General features: G+C 39.5%; 1 protein-coding gene across 1 annotated transcript; it reads left to right on the top strand.

The window, feature by feature from the left end:
* The first annotated feature begins 3,129 nt into the window (after positions 1–3,129).
* hmgb1a (high mobility group box 1a) lies at positions 3,130–7,201 on the top strand. Its single transcript, XM_083927064.1, has 5 exons — positions 3,130–3,218; positions 5,524–5,684; positions 5,908–6,053; positions 6,180–6,354; positions 6,512–7,201. Exons 2-5 carry the CDS (start codon positions 5,538–5,540, stop codon positions 6,659–6,661), a joined length of 618 nt encoding a protein of 205 aa, XP_083783190.1. The 5' UTR covers positions 3,130–3,218; positions 5,524–5,537; the 3' UTR covers positions 6,662–7,201.
* Positions 7,202–18,194: the final 10,993 nt, after the last annotated feature.

Genomic DNA, 18,194 nt, shown 5'->3' with positions numbered 1-18,194 from the left:
AATAACACTCACACCTCCTGCTCTTGTACCCCCAACCACACACACATTCACAGACGTGCACACACATGTCCCCCTCCACCGAATCCCGCCTCTTGCCTGTGCCCTCCTCCCTTAAGCCCCTCCTGTATCTGCTGCTCCCCTGTCCTCTATTTTTCTCTTGATGACAAAATGAATTTGCATATCTTTCCCAGGAAGCGCTCATTAGAATGCATAAACCGGCCGCCTCCTAGCCTCATGAGCAGGCTATAGCTTTCTGCCATGGCATCTCCTGATGCAAAATGAGACACAGACAGGCAGCATCACAGGCAGACATGTGGCCTGAGTCTGGGTTGTGATTGGCATTTGGAATCAGTTCACCCTACCCATTCTTAATTCAAGGATAAGAATAAACTCTGTGTCAGCCATTTTTCTTTGTTACTATATTAGCTGCTAAGCAGAAGCATATTTATTAGACATATTATCTCATTAAATGCATACAGAGACAAGGAATCCTTTAAAGCCTGTTTGATTATAATATTACCTCCGGTGGGCATATGACTATTTTGCAAATCACAATAGACATGGTCTTTTCTTTATTTTAGCCCCCCACCCCCGACCACCACATTTAAACACACAGACAAGCCTTTTAAGTCAGATAATTGCGTCACCTCCGCATACAAAATAAGCAAGTCATCTAGAGAAAGGCCTCTTTCACAGTCTGAAATCATTTTCCGGAATTCTTTTTGCTGGTCTGCTCGATGGATGTCATCGTCTTCTCTGTCCATATGTGACATTTTTATCTAAGGTGGCGCTAAAGCTCAGGTCACAAGGTCACAAGCATCAGTATTGGAACTGCGAACCTAAACAGAAAATTACATGTATGCAAATAATTCTTTAATGTGTTAATTATATCCCCTGGTTATGTTCAGTTACACTAGTGCACAGCAAGTATGCCTGTTATGGGTCAGGAGATAACAACACACCTAATGGGAGATACACTGACTAAATAAATTCTTATTTGTGTCTGATGGTGGCGCTAGAGGAAGGTCACAGGGTCATCAAACTCATTACAGTGGGTTTATTTGGATAGCATGAATGTACACAGCAAATTTCACATCTACATATGTTGTATACATCTGTTGTTGATCAGACAAACAAGGCAGGGCAAGGCAAGGCAAGTTTTTTGTATAGCACAATTCAACAACAAGGCAATTCAAAGTGCTTCACATAAAACATTACAGCATTTGGAGAAATAACACATACAACATTTACATTTAAAACACATAAAAGGTCATTTAAAACACATAGAAGGTCATTTAAAATGCATAAAATGTAATTTTTAAAACATAAAAGATAGTTTCAGTTACAGAAGTGCAGCGGTAAATAGAAACGTCTTCAGTCTTGATTTAAAAGAACTAAGAGTTGCAGCAGACCTGCAGTTTTCTGGTAGTTTGTTACAGATTTGTGAAGCATAAAAACTGAACGCTGCCTCTCCATGTTTAGTTCTGACTCGGGACACAGTGCAAACCTGTCCCAGACGATCTGAGAGAAACAAGGAGAAGCAGACACACATTTGCCTGACCTCTTGACATCTCTTGACAGGGCAATCGAGACAAATTGTTCAGCTGCACAACATAATATGGTTTCAGGGTGTTGATGAATTTGTATCAGATAGACTATATGGGAGTAAAACAGATGCAAAAACTGTACAAAACCTTATGGGATAAGATATCTGGTATACATTCTGTATTATAATATGTATAATATTATCAAAAATGATATTGTTTGTGTTAAGTTAAATAAGATATCTTGCCCCACACTATACAATTGCAATTTCATTTCAGAAAAAATAATCTATGAAATGCTTTAAAAGCCTGTATGTGTTTGTATGGCTCGCAGAAGTGGGTTACATTGATATGGATGGTTTCTCATTATTGTCCAATATAAGTATATTGCACCTCTGCAGAATGTGTCTGGGGTTGGGTGTGAAAACGCCACAGAGGCTATCGTACAGACCTGTTATATGTATGGAACATGCAATCAGCCATTTCCAATATATTTTTGCAAAACAACAGGGCTGCAGGCAATATTTTACTCTAATTGTAAAAAAAAAATAAAAAAAATAAAGCATTCATGTAGACCTTAATTATTACTAAATCCCTTCCTTGTAACGATAAACTGATTTATTTTTAAACTACCTTTGTATTAAATTCTAGCAGCTCTTTGATCTCCATTGGTTTTAATTGGGGATGAGCACCCTATCATCTGCCAATCAGCTACTGGATATGAAACCTTTACAAATTAGGCCAAAAACATATTGTGCTGAGTAAAAAAAATCAATACTAAGGCATATGCATGGGTATATAATGCATTTCTTATGGTTTTATGCCTGCTGATGCATTATCATATAAGCCTAATAGGGACTACAGGGTCATAACAAAACAACTGTATATAAAGTGCAACTAAAAGTAATTATTATGTTTTATTTATATAAACTTGTCTGACAGAAGAAAACACTGGTGACGTTTCCTCAATAATGGGCTGAAGATGAAAATCACGATGTCGTAATTAAAAGACATGGCTATTAACTGAATTGCTATTGTGTTTCCTTTCCACCTCAGAGCCAAATCTTTTTTGAAAAAAAAATGCCATATCCAGTGCTTAACTATCCCGAGCAAACGCGTCTGCCATCTCTAACACGTGAATACGCGATATTTACTTTATGCGTTCTTTCAAAGTCATAATTTGCAAATAAGCTCACGTGTATTGGGGAAGAGAATGCACAATGGGAGCTGGCTGATGAAGAGGTGGACAGCCCACCCAACGCACCCGCACAGCATTTTGACAGCTACTGACTTCCACGCGCTGCACGTTTGTCTCATTCATTTAACTCGCCTACTGTAACACTGTTGCTCAACGTAGTGAATTCAATACTATGGCAAACACACTACACTACTACCAGCTCCAGCATGCTGGGACAGGAATATTTTTGTATCCACGCGCTTCAGAAAACTTGGGTGACGTTTCACAAAAGGCAGCCAATGGGACCTCGTCTTCTATTAGGACAATGAAAAGCCTTCGTCCAATCAGAAGAGCGCCAGACCGGGCGCTGGCCAATGGCGTGCGAGCCCCGCCGAGAGTAATGTTAGAGAGCTGAAGACTGAAGACACTGCGTATCGCCTGTGTTCCCTCATACACAGCCATTGCAGAGCATTGAGTTCCAGCGATAGTCCCTATAGGTAAGTATCACACACGGAATTTCTAAGTGTTCGTAATGATGATAACGACGATAACATTTCTAAATATCATACTTGTGTGTTTGCTATGATCAAATTTTAAAACCTCTTGCTGTTTGCGAATGATTGTATTGCGGTGAAACGTCAAAAAAACAACAAAAAAAGCAGGTACCGTTACATTTGTCCTGCCTGGGGAGTGTGTTGGAGCTCTATAGGAAAAAAAAGAAGAAATTAATATTAACCTTGACCAAATTCGACGAAAACCACCGATTTTGTTAAATGCGAATAATTTTATATATTACTGTCGTGTTGTTTCTTTACTAATTGGAGTGAAATCGAAAGGTAGATATCGCGTAAAAAAAAAAAATCAGGAATGTCTAGCGGACATTAGCGACAATGGTAGAAGACTCACCAGCCATTGCAGTGCATTGAACGAACGCCTGTCATGTGAAGACTGTGGGGATGCAAACATGAGAAAAAAAATACGAAAACACGAGAAAAAGAGAGACCATCTCAAAGTATACACAGTCGTGTGTTTTGTTTGCTACAGTTCACCCGAGAAGACGGTGAAAAAATTACCTCACTGATCTGCGCTTTTTACTGTAATGGCTGACTGTATTCGCATAGGAAGGCAAAGGCAAGCGAGGCTATAGTGGGAAGAGGCGCAGTTCACTTCAACTTTTTCCAACCGGGTTTTCTCGAGAAACAAACCCGTAACTATAAAATGTAACGACGGCAAAAAAAAGTTCAATCTTTCGTCTTTCAAACGACGCCACTGCGATATTTTTCCCATGCTCAGAAGGTGTTTTAATCGGGGGTTGAAATGAAGTGGTCGCCGCGGTCGCTCTGCCCTCTATTGCATGCAGTGCAATGGCTGCGCGTTGACACAAAGAGAAGGAGCCATATTCTCCATGTTAGTGGATGAAGACGAGCGGCCATTAGGAGCTCATAGAAACCAAGGCAGTAGCACAGCCCCGCTCATAGACACAGTGCAGACCCAATGTATTACTATACAAACCGGCTAGTGCAATAGGAATCAATCGGGGGAAATATTTTGTCAAGATAGCCGGCTTTCCAGACATATTTGTCGTGTTGCAAAGCGAACTGCAGGGCGGGAGGAGACATTTGAGGGGGACTTTCTTTCATGAAGAAGGCATTCTCACAAAATGGAAGAAGAAATATTGCCGTCGTTGTTGACCTCCTTTTCCTCAACGAAAAGCCTATGCGCCATTACTACTTGGGTCGACACATAGGCTTTCAATGTGGGGACTTACAGTAGCGTTTTAATAGGAAAACGTATAGGAAAAAATGAGGAGTTTTTTTTAGAGAAACATCTTAGCAAATCTTTTTTAGAGTTATTTCCAGAATAAGACCAAATGAAGACTGATGATAGAAGGTTGTCAGATCACATTTAAAGTGTTATATTTTCAATAAATACGCCTTTATGTGTCATTTGTGTCTTTTTTTGTGTCAAAGTTATTTATTTGATGAAACATGAACATGAATGAAACAGAAGGACTATTCTTATTGCGGATGAGTTTTAGGGTGTTTTTCTTTTTCTTTTTTTTGTTGCAAAACACGAGTCATATTTGTAATAGAGCCAGGTCCTCCTTATAGTTCTATGTTTGGGGCAACTTTTGCAGTTTTCACGTGGAAGTGATACGGACCGAAAAGTGCATCGCTGCATGGATAAATATATATTTATGGTTGTTTATGATTTTTTTTATTTTTGTTTATCCGTTAACCAGTTTTAAACCACCAAAATGGGAGTTGACCACGGACCACTGAGTTTTATGTAAAGGCCACAGCACAGATTACATCAATACATAAAGTCATTTTCATCACATAAGCCCCCGTCTCTGCCGGGCGGCTTCGTTTCAACGGACTGTTTTCACGGATCCTAACTTAGAGCAGTTTGACAGCAGGGAGGGCGGGTCACTTCAGTAGAGCCATCAAAACTAGTGGCAATGGGGAGAATTAAAAGACGTGCCCATTGTATAGTAGGAGTAACATGGTAGGTGGGCATGTCTTACCTGTTATGTTATTTACATATATTAATTATATATATATATATATTTGAATTAAAAAATATTTTTAATGGTTTTAAGAGATAACATTTCAATTTTTATTAAGTCAATTATGGCATTTAATTTTTTTTACATTTATTTTAAAGCTTTTATAATGCAGACTTTGAGTAATTTATCACAACACCCAGGCCAGTTGTTCACCTCTTCCTGTTTTCCAACAATTAATATAATTTTGAATACCCATGCAGTTGCACAGCTAATCTAAACATTTGTTTTTTTAGATACTGCCTTCAAGATGGTGAGAGAGGCGGGAAAGCCGAGGGGCAAGATGTCCTCTTATGCATATTTTGTCCAGACCTGTCGGGAGGAGCACAAGAAGAAACACCCGGAAGCTTCGGTCAACTTTGCCGAGTTCTCCAAGAAGTGCTCAGAGCGATGGAAGGTAAGATGAATGGATGATGGCGATCTAATAAATGTTTAGTCTGTTTATTATATTCCAAATGTAATTCTTGCAATTTGACTACATGTCACTCTTCATTACTGTACATCAAGATCATATAGGGGCAGGATGTTGTATCAAATCAAATGATGTATGCTCTGAATACTTGTTTACAAAGGGTGTTGCCAAAGACCGTACAATCAGCAGGTTACCTCTTTGTTTTCAGATGATGTCTGCCAAGGAGAAGGGCAAATTTGAGGACCTGGCCAAGCAGGACAAGGTACGCTATGAGAGGGAGATGATGAACTACGTTCCAGCCAGGGGAGGCAAGAAGAAGAAGTACAAGGACCCTAATGCCCCCAAGAGACCCCCGTCAGTATTGCCTTTATAGCCTCTTGAAATTGAAAAAAGTCTCTTTCTGCAATTCGAAGCATACAATATGAAACATGTTATATGGTGTAAATAACAAGCTCATTCTTTCTTTCATTTTCCTCCCAGATCTGCCTTCTTCATCTTTTGCGCGGAGTATCGCCCCAAGGTGAAAGGTGAGACCCCTGGTCTGACCATTGGAGATGTTGCCAAGAGGCTGGGCGAGATGTGGAACGGTACCGCTTCAGAGGACAAGCAGCCCTTTGAGAAAAAGGCAGCCAAACTGAAGGAGAAGTATGAGAAGGTAAAGACATGGTGATCTGTTGTATTGATGCGACCAGGGGATACATATTTTACAAAGGATAATTCATGTTTCACTGCTCTCCTTGTGAGCTTTAATTACAAATGACTGTATGGGTCCCAGCATTTGGTCAATGGCTTTTTTTCTTCCTCCATCGTAGGACGTCGCAGCATATCGTGCTAAGGGCAAACCAGGTGCCGCCCCAGCAGCGGGAAAAGCCCCAGCCAAGGCAGAGAAGAAGGAGGAGGATGACGATGATGACGACGACGATGATGAGGAGGACGACTATGATGATGATGATGACGAATAGATGCAGAGTGACATATGTAGTGGTCATTTTCTTGTTTATAAAGCATTTAACCCCCTTGTACACACTTCACTTACTGAGAGAAAATGCGTTAGTATCCAAGGGGTAGGAAAAAAACAACAAAAAAGGCTGTGTATATCAGTTGTTTTTATGCTGTACAGTTTTTTTCTCCTTTTTGTATAGTTGACACTACACAAGTATCGTGTCTGTATCTTTCTGCCAGTCTTATTATTTTTTTCCAGTGATAGTTCCTAGACCACTATCCTGCCTGGTACAGTGTAAAGGGGTTGGCTTACAGTATTTACCCTAACTAGAGGTGCACAGCACATAAAAAACGTTCTGAGTTAGATCTGAGTGTGCTTTTGTTTTTTTTCCCTTTTCCTATGTTTTTATTTTAAATGAAATGTTATCAAAATTGACGTATCACAGTTGTTTTACTGATCTTTATGTACCACTGTAATAGCAAGAATAAGAAAAAAAAGCCTTGTTTATTGTTGAAATTTAAATTGCTTCTGATGTCAATAAACATTTTTTTTTAATAAACCTGTGTTGTACTGTGTGTGTGTGTGTGTGTCTGGTATATACAGTTCCTCTAAATAAAGATGTCTTGTTCATAAGAAGGATAAACTTCAGCTCTATCAAAACAAACCTCACTGGAGTGCCTGCACTGCCAAAATCAATTATAACATAATAGATGGTGATTAAATATATAAGAGTAGGACTGATTATTCTCCTTGGTAAATGTTCAAGATCAAAGAGTAATTCATTTCCATCTTTGTGGAGGTGAGTCTTGTGTGCTAACTTGCATTGTTGTCTTATGTACAGTAAAATGGAGCTCAAGTTATGCTGGAAGACAATTGAATAGAGTGGGGAAAACATGTTAATGCTGTGACTCATCACTAAAACAGTTCATTCTCCTCTGGTTGTATGCAAACAAGCAGTGTATGGTAGCTCCTTGGCTTGGTGGCAGTACACTGAAAGTTGTAGCATGATTGCTCTGCATGCATCGCTGACTGTTACTGTTTTATTTAGATACAGCTGCTTCATCTCTCACGTACTCATCCAGGGTTAAAAAAAAAAAAAGACCATTTATATAAGAAGGATTATGTGCTTTGACAAACCCAGTGACATAAGAATATGGCTGATGTGTACAAACCACTGCAGTCTGCACCTAAAAGGCACACACACACACACACACTGAACATTGTGCTGTCAACAACACAGTTCCCCCCCATGGGAGAGAGCTTGTTGGGTTACCAACTCTCAGCCTGAGCGTACACGATCACTCATAGAAAAGAGCAGCACAGACATGTCTCTGATGTGTGGTGTAAATTACAAGGATGTATCTTCTTCTGTGCTGTATATCTGATCTGTCTCAGCACTTATGTCATGAGCTTTGCTATCAAGTATAGGCTAAAGAGGACAGGCAGACACAGGGCAGCAGCTGACCTCTGCACTGCTCTGTTAAAGCCCAGTCCCTGAAGGTGACATAGCCTCTTTCTATCCCTGATGATTCCTCACACTTACCCATGATGCTCGCTTTGCCTATTAAATTTGAATCAAGCGGACGATGATGACAGCCATGGTGAAAAAACCTCAACCCCCCCAACCTTCAGTCTTATCGTGGATGTGTTGTCTACATCTGTTATTGTCCTGGAAAAAAAATGGAAAGCTAACTGTGGGCAAACATATACAATTACCAAACATGTGACAGCTGCGAGCTGCTGTCACTGCTGATTATTATTTCCCCACTGTCTCTGTGTGCACTGTTCAGTATGGTCTGCCTACAGTTAGGCTACGACAGACTGAGCGAGGCAGTTACAATGGTGAATGTTTACACCCACATACACTGAATTGGCCAACAGATTGTCCTTTTCATATTACAGTGGCTCATGTAGGAAAAGGCGAAACTATGTTGAAACAGTTGCAGTGCCTCGTGGCTGCACTCAGCTGTTGATCAGTGTCTGTATGGGCCTGTATAGGCCAGATCTGCGCATATACTGTAGTATAGCAGGTTTAGCTACACAGCGCCACTGTCGGCTCTAAAGCCTGTTAATCCCAGCCACCTGGTGTCCACTGGAGCCTACACACTGCGTTCAATCAGTGGTCTGCGTTGACACCTAGTGGTCACAGTCCTGCAACTGCACCAAATCTGGTGATAACATCCATCATCAGAAGTGAGATCATAGGGTTTTCCAATTGTAGCCAATTTTCAATTCATAACCAACTTAAAGGAAGAGTTCATAGTTCTTATATACTGTATATAAAGATGGAAGGCTTGACAGCTCCTCAGAAGTGAATTGTCCCCTGGTGGCTGGCTGCGGTAAGCTATAGGCTAAATGTTTTTCTTTCTTATCAAGCTGATGTTTATGTAAGTGTTGATTTTTCTGATTTGTTTAGTTTTAATAAGTTATTTGATGCTATAAAAATGGGGTGAAAAGTCATGATTGAGCCGTGATCTGACTTACGATGGTCGGGTGGGTGTATGGGGGGGACTTTGACTCTACCGCCTCACTGCGCGGACTCTGGTTGCAGAAACATGGCGATGCCGGGATTTTTTGGCTTCACTTTTGTACAGTGGGAGAATGTGGAGCAGCATCGTCCATCTTTATATACGTCTATGGGGGTCCCCTGAAAAATAGCTGTTTTCACTATTTATGAAGTGAGCTCAATGTGAGCAAGAGTCAAGAGTGACATTTTTCATCATTGGGTCCACCTCTTCCACTGTTAGCATATCACATCACTCATCGAATCCATCATTACATTCAATCTCTCCTCTCGGTATGGTTCCCTCTCCATGAAACACAAAACAAACTCTCCCATATTGTAAAACAGGCCAGCAAGATCATTGGCTCACCGCAAACACCGATCCCTTAACTGTACAGACACTTTGCGATCAGAAAGCCACCCTGATCCGAGAGGACTCCTCTCAACCCCTTCATCACTCCTTCCAACTTCTCCCATCAGGTAGACGCTTCAAAGTCCCTCTGACTCTCAAAAACATCTACAAAAAATCCTTCTTCCCAAATGCAATAGCCACTCTAAACAAAATGAAATAAGAAACCGGACTCTCGGCTACTGTTTCCTGTTTCTGTTTAATATTTCCTTCATGTCTTGTGAACTTGTGTTTTTGTTGTGTTTTAAATATGTGATGTGATTTATTGTTGGGGCCTTGTCAAAGACAAATTGCTGTCACCGCTTGGGGCAGACTATAAAGCTCTCTATTCTATTCTATTCTATTCTAACAAAAATGTTTTCAGATGGAGGTCCCTAAAGCAAAATCTTAAAGTGTAATTTGGGCGCAAAATCATCCCATGGTCTTTTTCGGCACATACATGAAATAAGCCATCGAGACATCATGTTACTGCAGAGGTTTGGTGTTATTTTGAGCAATATAAGTGGTTAAAAAAGCCATGTCCGGTTATTAGCGACTCGTTTGGAGTTCTCTGTTAATAGTTGTTACACAAAATAAACTGTTTAGATGGCTTATTTGATGTATGTAAGTGCCGAAAAAGACCATGGGATGATTTTGCGCCGGAATTACACTTTAATGTGTATCAATTTAAGGGGCCTTGATGCAAAAAAAGGGTTGAGAACCACTGGCGTATAAGATGGAGAAGCTAAGTCATTAAAAGTATTTAAGCTACCTAAATAAGGCCTTTGATGAAAGAACAGCCAGAAGGGCCCTACTTGGACAATCTGAGGCTACCAACTGGCTCATATAGGGTCAACATTTCCACTATGTAGCGTTGGGCCAGATGTGCTTTAAAAAGTGATCAGTAAAATCCATTGCACATGGAATAGGGAGCCAGGAGAGGTGCCAGGATTTGGGGTGATGTGGCAAAGCCTAGCTGCTGCATTCTGAACTATAGATGAACTAAATGTCTTTGTGAATCTTTTGCCTTTGTAAGAAGATTCATTATTTTCCCTGGAAAGTTTTTTTTCCTGAAGCGGAGAAGCCTGTATTATTGGTCATGAATTCTTAGATGACCCACTGCATTTATCACCACCTGTAAAGGATGTATGAGTGTTATTTCTATCAACAGAGCAATGCAAATATGCATTCCTCCCACTCTTACCCCATTACCCCTTGTCTGTCACAGCTCCAGCCAGATCATAACACTCATTTTGTTGCATTACTTACTCACTCACTCACTCACTCCTGTCCTGCAGTCAACCCTTTCCCACCGTTTACACCACCTGACCTCACTTACTCACCTGCTTCCCATTTCCCTTAATCAGCTCAGAAGTGTGAATACTGGTTTATTTCCACCAGTCCTCTGCCAGATTGTCTAGTAAACAACCCCCCCTAGCTTTCAAGCCTGGGTTGTCTGATTCTCACTGCCTGAGCACCTGCTTGTTTCCCACCTGATTAAGTTTGCCTCTCTGATTGATCTTCTGGCTTTGACCTCTGCCTGTTTCTGGATTAAAGCTGACAAAAACTTTGTGTCATGCTTTTATGTTCTGGTCTGTTCTGTGCCACAGTCCCCTCCAGGAAAAAGTGACTTTTATTATAAACATATTTTGCATTATTGTACATACTAGTGGCTTGTTTTTGTCTGCTGTGTGCCATACACTGATTTAGTCGGCCTGTAGTTACCAGCAGCATCTGTAGTATATATCACCATTGTTAAAGGTAACGCTTTTATTAAAACCCTGTAATATTATATAATATTTTACATTATATCAAATATACAGATCCATCTCTCAAGTATAAAGTCATCTACTTGGTGTCTTAAAGTGGAAAAAAAACATCTAACATCCAGTGCTAAATACCCTGTCCTTTGCTTTCATCTTCATGTTTTGTCTTTTAAGTTTCTTATATATGCTTTTGTTGCTTTTGTTTGCAATGTCTTGTCAGATTTCAGTGATTGGTTCCTCCCTCCCCTGCATATACTTTGAGCCTTTATATTTACCATGATGTTTTAATTTTGCAAACAAGAAAAGCAATGGATCTTTCCCCCATGTTTTTAGTACATCATCACAATTCTTTATTTCTAAGCAGCCACATGAGCTGCTTGATTGCCATGCTGGGTTTTTTCTCCAGTTTGGATGATTGGACTGGTTATGTTCTGGGCTGCTTTCCTTTTCCTTATCTTGAATTTTAATGCTTATTTGACAATTGACCGTCTAATGTTTATTTCTTTCCATGTTTATTGTTTAAACATTAGTCCCCTTTCCTTTTCCACCTATGTTGGCGGGAAAACGTCACATTAGACAGCACTTAGTTTGATTCTCTAGCTGAGAAATGTGTCACTAAAATGGCATGTGTCACAAAGACTCAGTTTGTAAGTGCAAAACCTTAAAGTTCGAGCAGAGACCAAGGCTCTGTGATGATCAGTCACCCACTATTGAAGACACAGACCTCATTAGTAGTTCCTACTCAACAGCAAATGTGCAGAAAACAACCACTTTTCTGGAAAGGCATTTTGCTCAACCAGGAGTCTGCAGCCAGCACGACAAGCACATCATACCACTGATAACCTCGGGTTTGTGTTCACCGGAGTGAGCATATCATGGCTCTGCAGAAGACTGGCAGAATGCTTTGATTAATTGCTTTTCTCTGGATAAGAGAAGAGACATCCCATAGGGATTCAGTTTTTTTCTTTTTTTTTATCTTTCTTTGGCAGGTGCTTGTTTTAACAATGTTTTATTTTTCATAATAATAATGTGTGCATGCATGTGTGGGACCAATGTGAAAGAAATCCACATTTTCTTTATTGATTATTATAATTTTAGCATGTATAGTGTCTTAATTTTCGTATTTCATATGGAGAAAAAACCCACACCCGACAAAGAACTGGACAAGGCTTTACAGATCCTAAAAGTTTGAAATATGTATGTTTTTTACTCTATGACAGAATAACTGCATTGCTTTCGTTTCTCATGCACCTTCTCAAATTACAGTTTTCATGCACATGTATTCATGCACATGTATTCATGCATTGAGGTCTGTGTGTGTGTGTGTGTGTGTGTGTGTTTGTGTGTGTGTGTGTGTGTGTGTGTGTGTGTGTGTGTGTGTGTGTGTGTTCCACCCATCATCACCACCCCAGAGCCCTAATTTTTGTTTGGCAACACATTCCTGAAGATGATTGAGTAACTTGTGCGTTTTCTTTGATTGGTTGGCCAGGGTTTTCAGTTAATGATAAGACAAAAACAATCTCCTGTGTGTGTGTGTGTATGTGTGTGTGTGTGTGTGTGTGTGTGTGTGTGTGTGTGTGTGTGTGTGTGTGTGTGTGTGTGTGTGTGTGTGTGTGTGAGAGAGAGAGAGTCACCACTATCTCCAATTAAAAAAGCATTTCAGTCTTTATTGCTGTCTGTTTCTGAATGTCAAAATAATTTAAAATGAGTGACCAATCAGGTGCATCCTCTGAGTACCAGCCCACTTCTGGACCAATCATTTGAGGGTCGGTTCCCTGAGGCCTGCAGCATGCAGGTTGATACAGTCTGGCTTTGCAGAGAAACTACAGCTTTTATTTTAAGAGCCTTACATAAGGAATTTATTTTACGTAACATACACGTTGATCTGATCTGAAAGAGGCAGCCTTTTATATCTATGGTTCTGCACCGCCATTTCTCACACTGGCTCATCTATATTCTTCCTCCACTGGGTGATGCTGTTGCAGAGGAAAAGGTTGTCATGTGTTTACAAGCGCCTTACTTAGCATAGTCATAGCCATTCTGTGACTTCTACAACCATCTTGTTCAGGAATATAAACGTCTCATTAATGTTGTATTAACCCTCAGTGTATTTTTTATCTTTCTTCTCAGAAACATCAGGAAAAAAACATTCAGGTCACAGACCTTTGTTAGTGTAAGGTGCAACACTGTTTTATATCCAACAACCTATGTAACATATCACCTTCATTAATCAGCCTGTGAATATTCTCATTTGTCCAGGTCGTCGTTATCCTCAAAGCAATTTCAGTCAAAAGCAACTGGACTTGGTTATTTGTCTAGGAGGACGTTTCACCTCTCATCCAAGAGGCTTCATCAGTTCATGTACGCATCTGACCAGGCTGGGACTGGTCCAACTAACTGGTGTGAGATCCAGGTATTTAACCTCTCACAAGGCCGGTGATGTTACTGAGACCCTTTGTGCTCCATGGTTAAATACCTGGATCTCACACCAGCTAGTTGGACCAGTCCCAGCCTGGTCAGATGCGTACATGAACTGATGAAGCCTCTTGGATGAGAGGTGAAACGTCCTCCTAGACAAATGACCAAGTCCAGTTGAATTTGACTGAAATTGCTTTGAGGACTTCATTAATCACTTTACTGCCTCAACAGAGACAGAATGTTTAACAAAATAGGTTTCTGAGTAGGAGACAAGTCTAAGTGCATCTATGCTTGTCTTGGTAGGTGAAAGACAGCGGTAGAGCGTGTGTTTGCACGTTCTTGTGTTTTAAGTAGGCGGCTACACAAATGTTGAGTTCTTGTGAAATCCGATTTGTCATCCTGTACTCATTGTTACATCTCATGAGTCATCTTATGCCTCTTTTCTCTGTATGCGTTAGTGTGTGTCCAGATGATATTGGTGTTTTGGCAGTGAATGTAGAGGTGTATATGTTTGTATTTTATATGTTTATATGAACGATATGTGTACAAATTGCATGTTGACTTGTGGCCGGTACACAGGAGAAAGAAGTGTGTAGTGTATTGAAAAAGAAAGGAGGCGCAGGCAAAAAAAACCCTCAGACTCTAATGTTTCAACATCACCTCAATCACTAATGTCAGGAAAAGACATTATTACCAGACGATGAATCCTAATGACTTTGAAGGAGACCTATTATAATCATTTTCAGGTTCATATTTGTGTGTTGGGGTTTTTACATGCTTTAATGTACAAAAAACACATTCTTTTTCTCTTATGGTCTGTCTGAATATACCTGTATTCCCCGTCTGTCTGAAATGCTCTGTTTTAGCGTCTGTCTCTTTAAGTCCCTCACCCTAAAAAAAAAAAAAAAAACTTCCTGCTCTGATTGGTCGGCATTTCCAGGTCTTGTGCATGTGTGTTTTCAGTATCTTTGCACTGTTATTGCAGCCAGGGAATGACTGTAGCAGCACTTTCTACCTATATATAGTAAAGTTGTGACATCACAACTGTACAGAAGTCCTGATGGCTCGTTTAAAGTTTCTGAAGACAGGCCGTGTGCATTTCTCTCTGGATTGATCGTTCTGATACTTTCACAGTATTTATATAGAACCTCGGCATGCTTTATGATAAGAAAAAAGACATGGAAAATTATTTTTTACAATATGGGACCTTTAAAGAGTCCTTTACATCTCCTATAGCGTCACTGGCAGGTTGACAGCTGTGGTTTTGAGTGAATCGCTTTGAAAACTACTGGATGGATTGCTGTAAAATTTCAGACAAGTTCAGACATTTGTGTCCCCCTCAGGATACATTCTAATCCCCTTGATCCCTTAAGATTTCATCTGACACCATCTGATAAAAGTTCAAATGTTTCCAATGCTTTGATTCATGACCAAAAAATTGCAGATATTATCAACTCGGTTGTACTTTGTGTGCATGCCAACAGCTAAACCAAGATAGTGAACATGGTTATCATTATGCCTGCATGTTAGCATGCTGACTTTAGCATTTAGCCCTTTATATGGTACAGCCTTACACAGCTGCTGCCATGGCTGTAGACTTTAAGTCTTGCAAAACATCTTTAATTGTCAGGAGGGAAAAAAAATCATGTTGTTTCAGTATATAACTATAAAAAAACAAAAACCAGCATAAATCTGTTCTTCTGTGCGCCCTCTCTAATATATCTAAGCTCTGACCAAGGTTGTATACTCCATTAACTATGAATCAATTTGACCTCAACTCAGCAAGCTTCAGCAAAAATAGAGAAATACAAGGCCTGGTAGACAGTTTTAAATCTGTGCAGAGAAAATAATTACATTCTTCAGAAGTTGGCATGAAAGTTTTGACAGACACGTCAATTATTGCTTCCAGGATCAAATAAGTACAGTACAGCCTTATGCTTCATATCTGTCAATGGAGCACACAAATATTTACTGACTGGGTGTTATTTCTGTTGCTTATCATTTCAAGAATAATAGTGACAACAAAAGCTCAACTGTGACATGTTATTATGATGATGATAAACATCAACTGAATAGGAGATTGGACATGCTGAAAAAAGAAGAAATGTGCTCTTAACAACAAACACCTGTGTCAAACATCTGTTCATTTATGCGAATCAATACCTTTGTCTGTCTGTTACATTCTCCACTGCGTCTCTCATTTTCATTTCATTTTGCATGTGTGCGGCTGTTTTATTATTCAAACAAACAAATCAAGCTTGAGATAAAACTGAAATGTCAAAGGAGTTGCTCTGTATTGTTTTAATTTAATATGGAGAGAAGGACCACAGAAGATTACGCTAACAGAAAGATGGAGAGGGAGAAAAGAGTTGGGGAGGGAAATGATGAGGATGTGAATAGAAACAGCAAATAAAAACAAGTGGAACCAGCATTGGCGTGCTGCTGCCTCAGTGTGTGGAGCATGTTGAGTGAATAAGATAATCAGGTCATCAACACACTACAGGTTTTATTTATTTAAAATGTATGCACAATACTCCTATTGTATGTACATTAATATTTCAGCATGTAATATCCTGGTTTATTATCAATATTATTATTTGCTATTGTGATATTGTAGTATAATGTATATATTTTAGCATAATTATTTCTATTTTTCTTATAATTTCTCTCTTTTATCTGTTTTTCCATTCCGAAATGGGAGCAACTGCTATGTGACCCAATTTCCTCCAGGGATCAATACATAATTTCTGATTCTGATTGATTTACACTAATAATTACACTGTTATCACACAGCTAATGTAAAAAAAAAAAAACAACCCTCCTAGTTGGGAAATAGGACATTTCTGTGGCTCAGTACTTAGAGACTTTAACAGACTGAACAAAGAAGCCGTCATGGTAACCACGGCTAATGTTTAAATCTTTAGGTAATCTGATCACTTCTTTGTAGACAGCTGGGTTTGTTTGCATAGTCAGATAAAGCATTTTAATGTGTCACCCTTCAATACAGAAAGGGTACAATAAATGTACATTTAGACCAGGCAGTTAAACCATTTACAGCACAGTGCAAAGTACCAACAAGCCACCACGTCACTGGTTTGGTATTGAAGATTTTTTTCAGACGTTAAACCTGCAGTTATTTTGATGCCAACACAAGTGAAAATGTGTAATATGAAAGGGGTAGCTTAAGCTCACAGAGATTTACCACCAAGCTCTGCAGCTCTACATAACTTTGAAGCTTTTAGCTCTCTGATAAAGACACTGTATGCTCCCTACCCAGCCCCGAACAGAAGGTGAATAAATAAAAACAGAATCCAATGATTTGCAAATCATTGAAACTCCATAAGCAATAGAAAATAGCACAAATACAACATTTATAGGGTTTAAACAGAAAAAAGTAATTGTGTTTGAAAATGATATCCTCATTTAGAATTTGATGGCAGCAACACGTTTCAAAACAGTTGGGAAAGGGTCATGTTTACCACTCTGTTGCATCACCTCTTGTTGTAAGTGTTTGGGAACTGAGGAGACCAAATGTTGTCATTTTGAAAGTGGAATGTTTTCCATTCTTGCTTGATGTACGATTTCAGCTGCTCAACGGTTCAGGGTCTTCTTTGTTGTATTTTACATTGCAAAACGCGCCAAACCCTTTCAATAAGTGACATGTCGGGACCGCAGAAAAACAATGAAATCTCTCAGTTTCAACATTTGATTTGTTGTCTTTGTGCTATTTTTAATTAAATATTTCATTGTTTCAATGTTTTGCAAATCATCCCATTCTATTTCTATTTACATTTAGACAGCGTCACAACTTCTTTTGAAACAGGGTTGTAGCTGGTAAAAACGTTATTGTTAGAGTGAATAAATTCTGATTATATACCTTTTTCACTGCATTCATTTTGTCTTCTCATAGTAGTTAAAGCTATGTGACATGTAAGCCATTACCCTGGAACTGAACGGTTGAGTCAAACACACACCAGACTTTCACCCATGTGGCCGCGGTTCGTGTCTGGTTTGTGTCGTATTTGAAAGTGAAACTTAAGTTACCTAACAGACGTATTTAATTAAACCCAAACCACAATCTTTTCCATAACTTGACCAAAGTGTTGGCCTTGTGATGAGAGGGAAACGAGAATGGGCTGCAGCAGCTCAGAAACGTAGAGATTCAACACAGCTCTGGTTTGCAGAAAAGTAACAACATTTTATTCTGGCGACTGGGTTGCTTGTTTTGATGTTTTTCTGCACCCTTTTGGTCAGAAATCAATTAATGCAACTTTAAAGATTAAGACCACATTCAGACCAACTTTAGCCCTGTGTGAAAAAACACACTTGAATGGAGCCTGTGTGCTTGAGAATGTTAACCACTTGACTGTCACAGTGATACTTTTCCAGAATTGTAAAGTCTATTATAAACCACTCAGCAGTGTATTGATAATAAGTCTTTAAACGGGATCTTCTTCTCAAACCAACCTGGTTTCAT

Source organism: Echiichthys vipera (assembly GCF_963691815.1).
Source record: "Echiichthys vipera genome assembly, chromosome: 14".
Classification (NCBI taxonomy): Eukaryota; Metazoa; Chordata; class Actinopteri; order Perciformes; family Trachinidae; genus Echiichthys; species Echiichthys vipera.
Note: the sequence above shows the minus strand (reverse complement) of the source record. Positions and strands in the feature narration are given on the sequence as shown.

Excerpts from the sequence above, each read along its gene's own strand:
- hmgb1a (XM_083927064.1), top strand. The coding sequence starts at position 5,538 with ATGGTGAGAGAGGCGGGAAAGCCGAGGGGCAAGATGTCCTCTTATGCA. Across the intron at positions 6,054-6,179 it reads AATGCCCCCAAGAGACCCCC|ATCTGCCTTCTTCATCTTTT; the intron begins GTCAGTATTGCC and ends TTTTCCTCCCAG. Across the intron at positions 6,355-6,511 it reads TGAAGGAGAAGTATGAGAAG|GACGTCGCAGCATATCGTGC; the intron begins GTAAAGACATGG and ends CCTCCATCGTAG.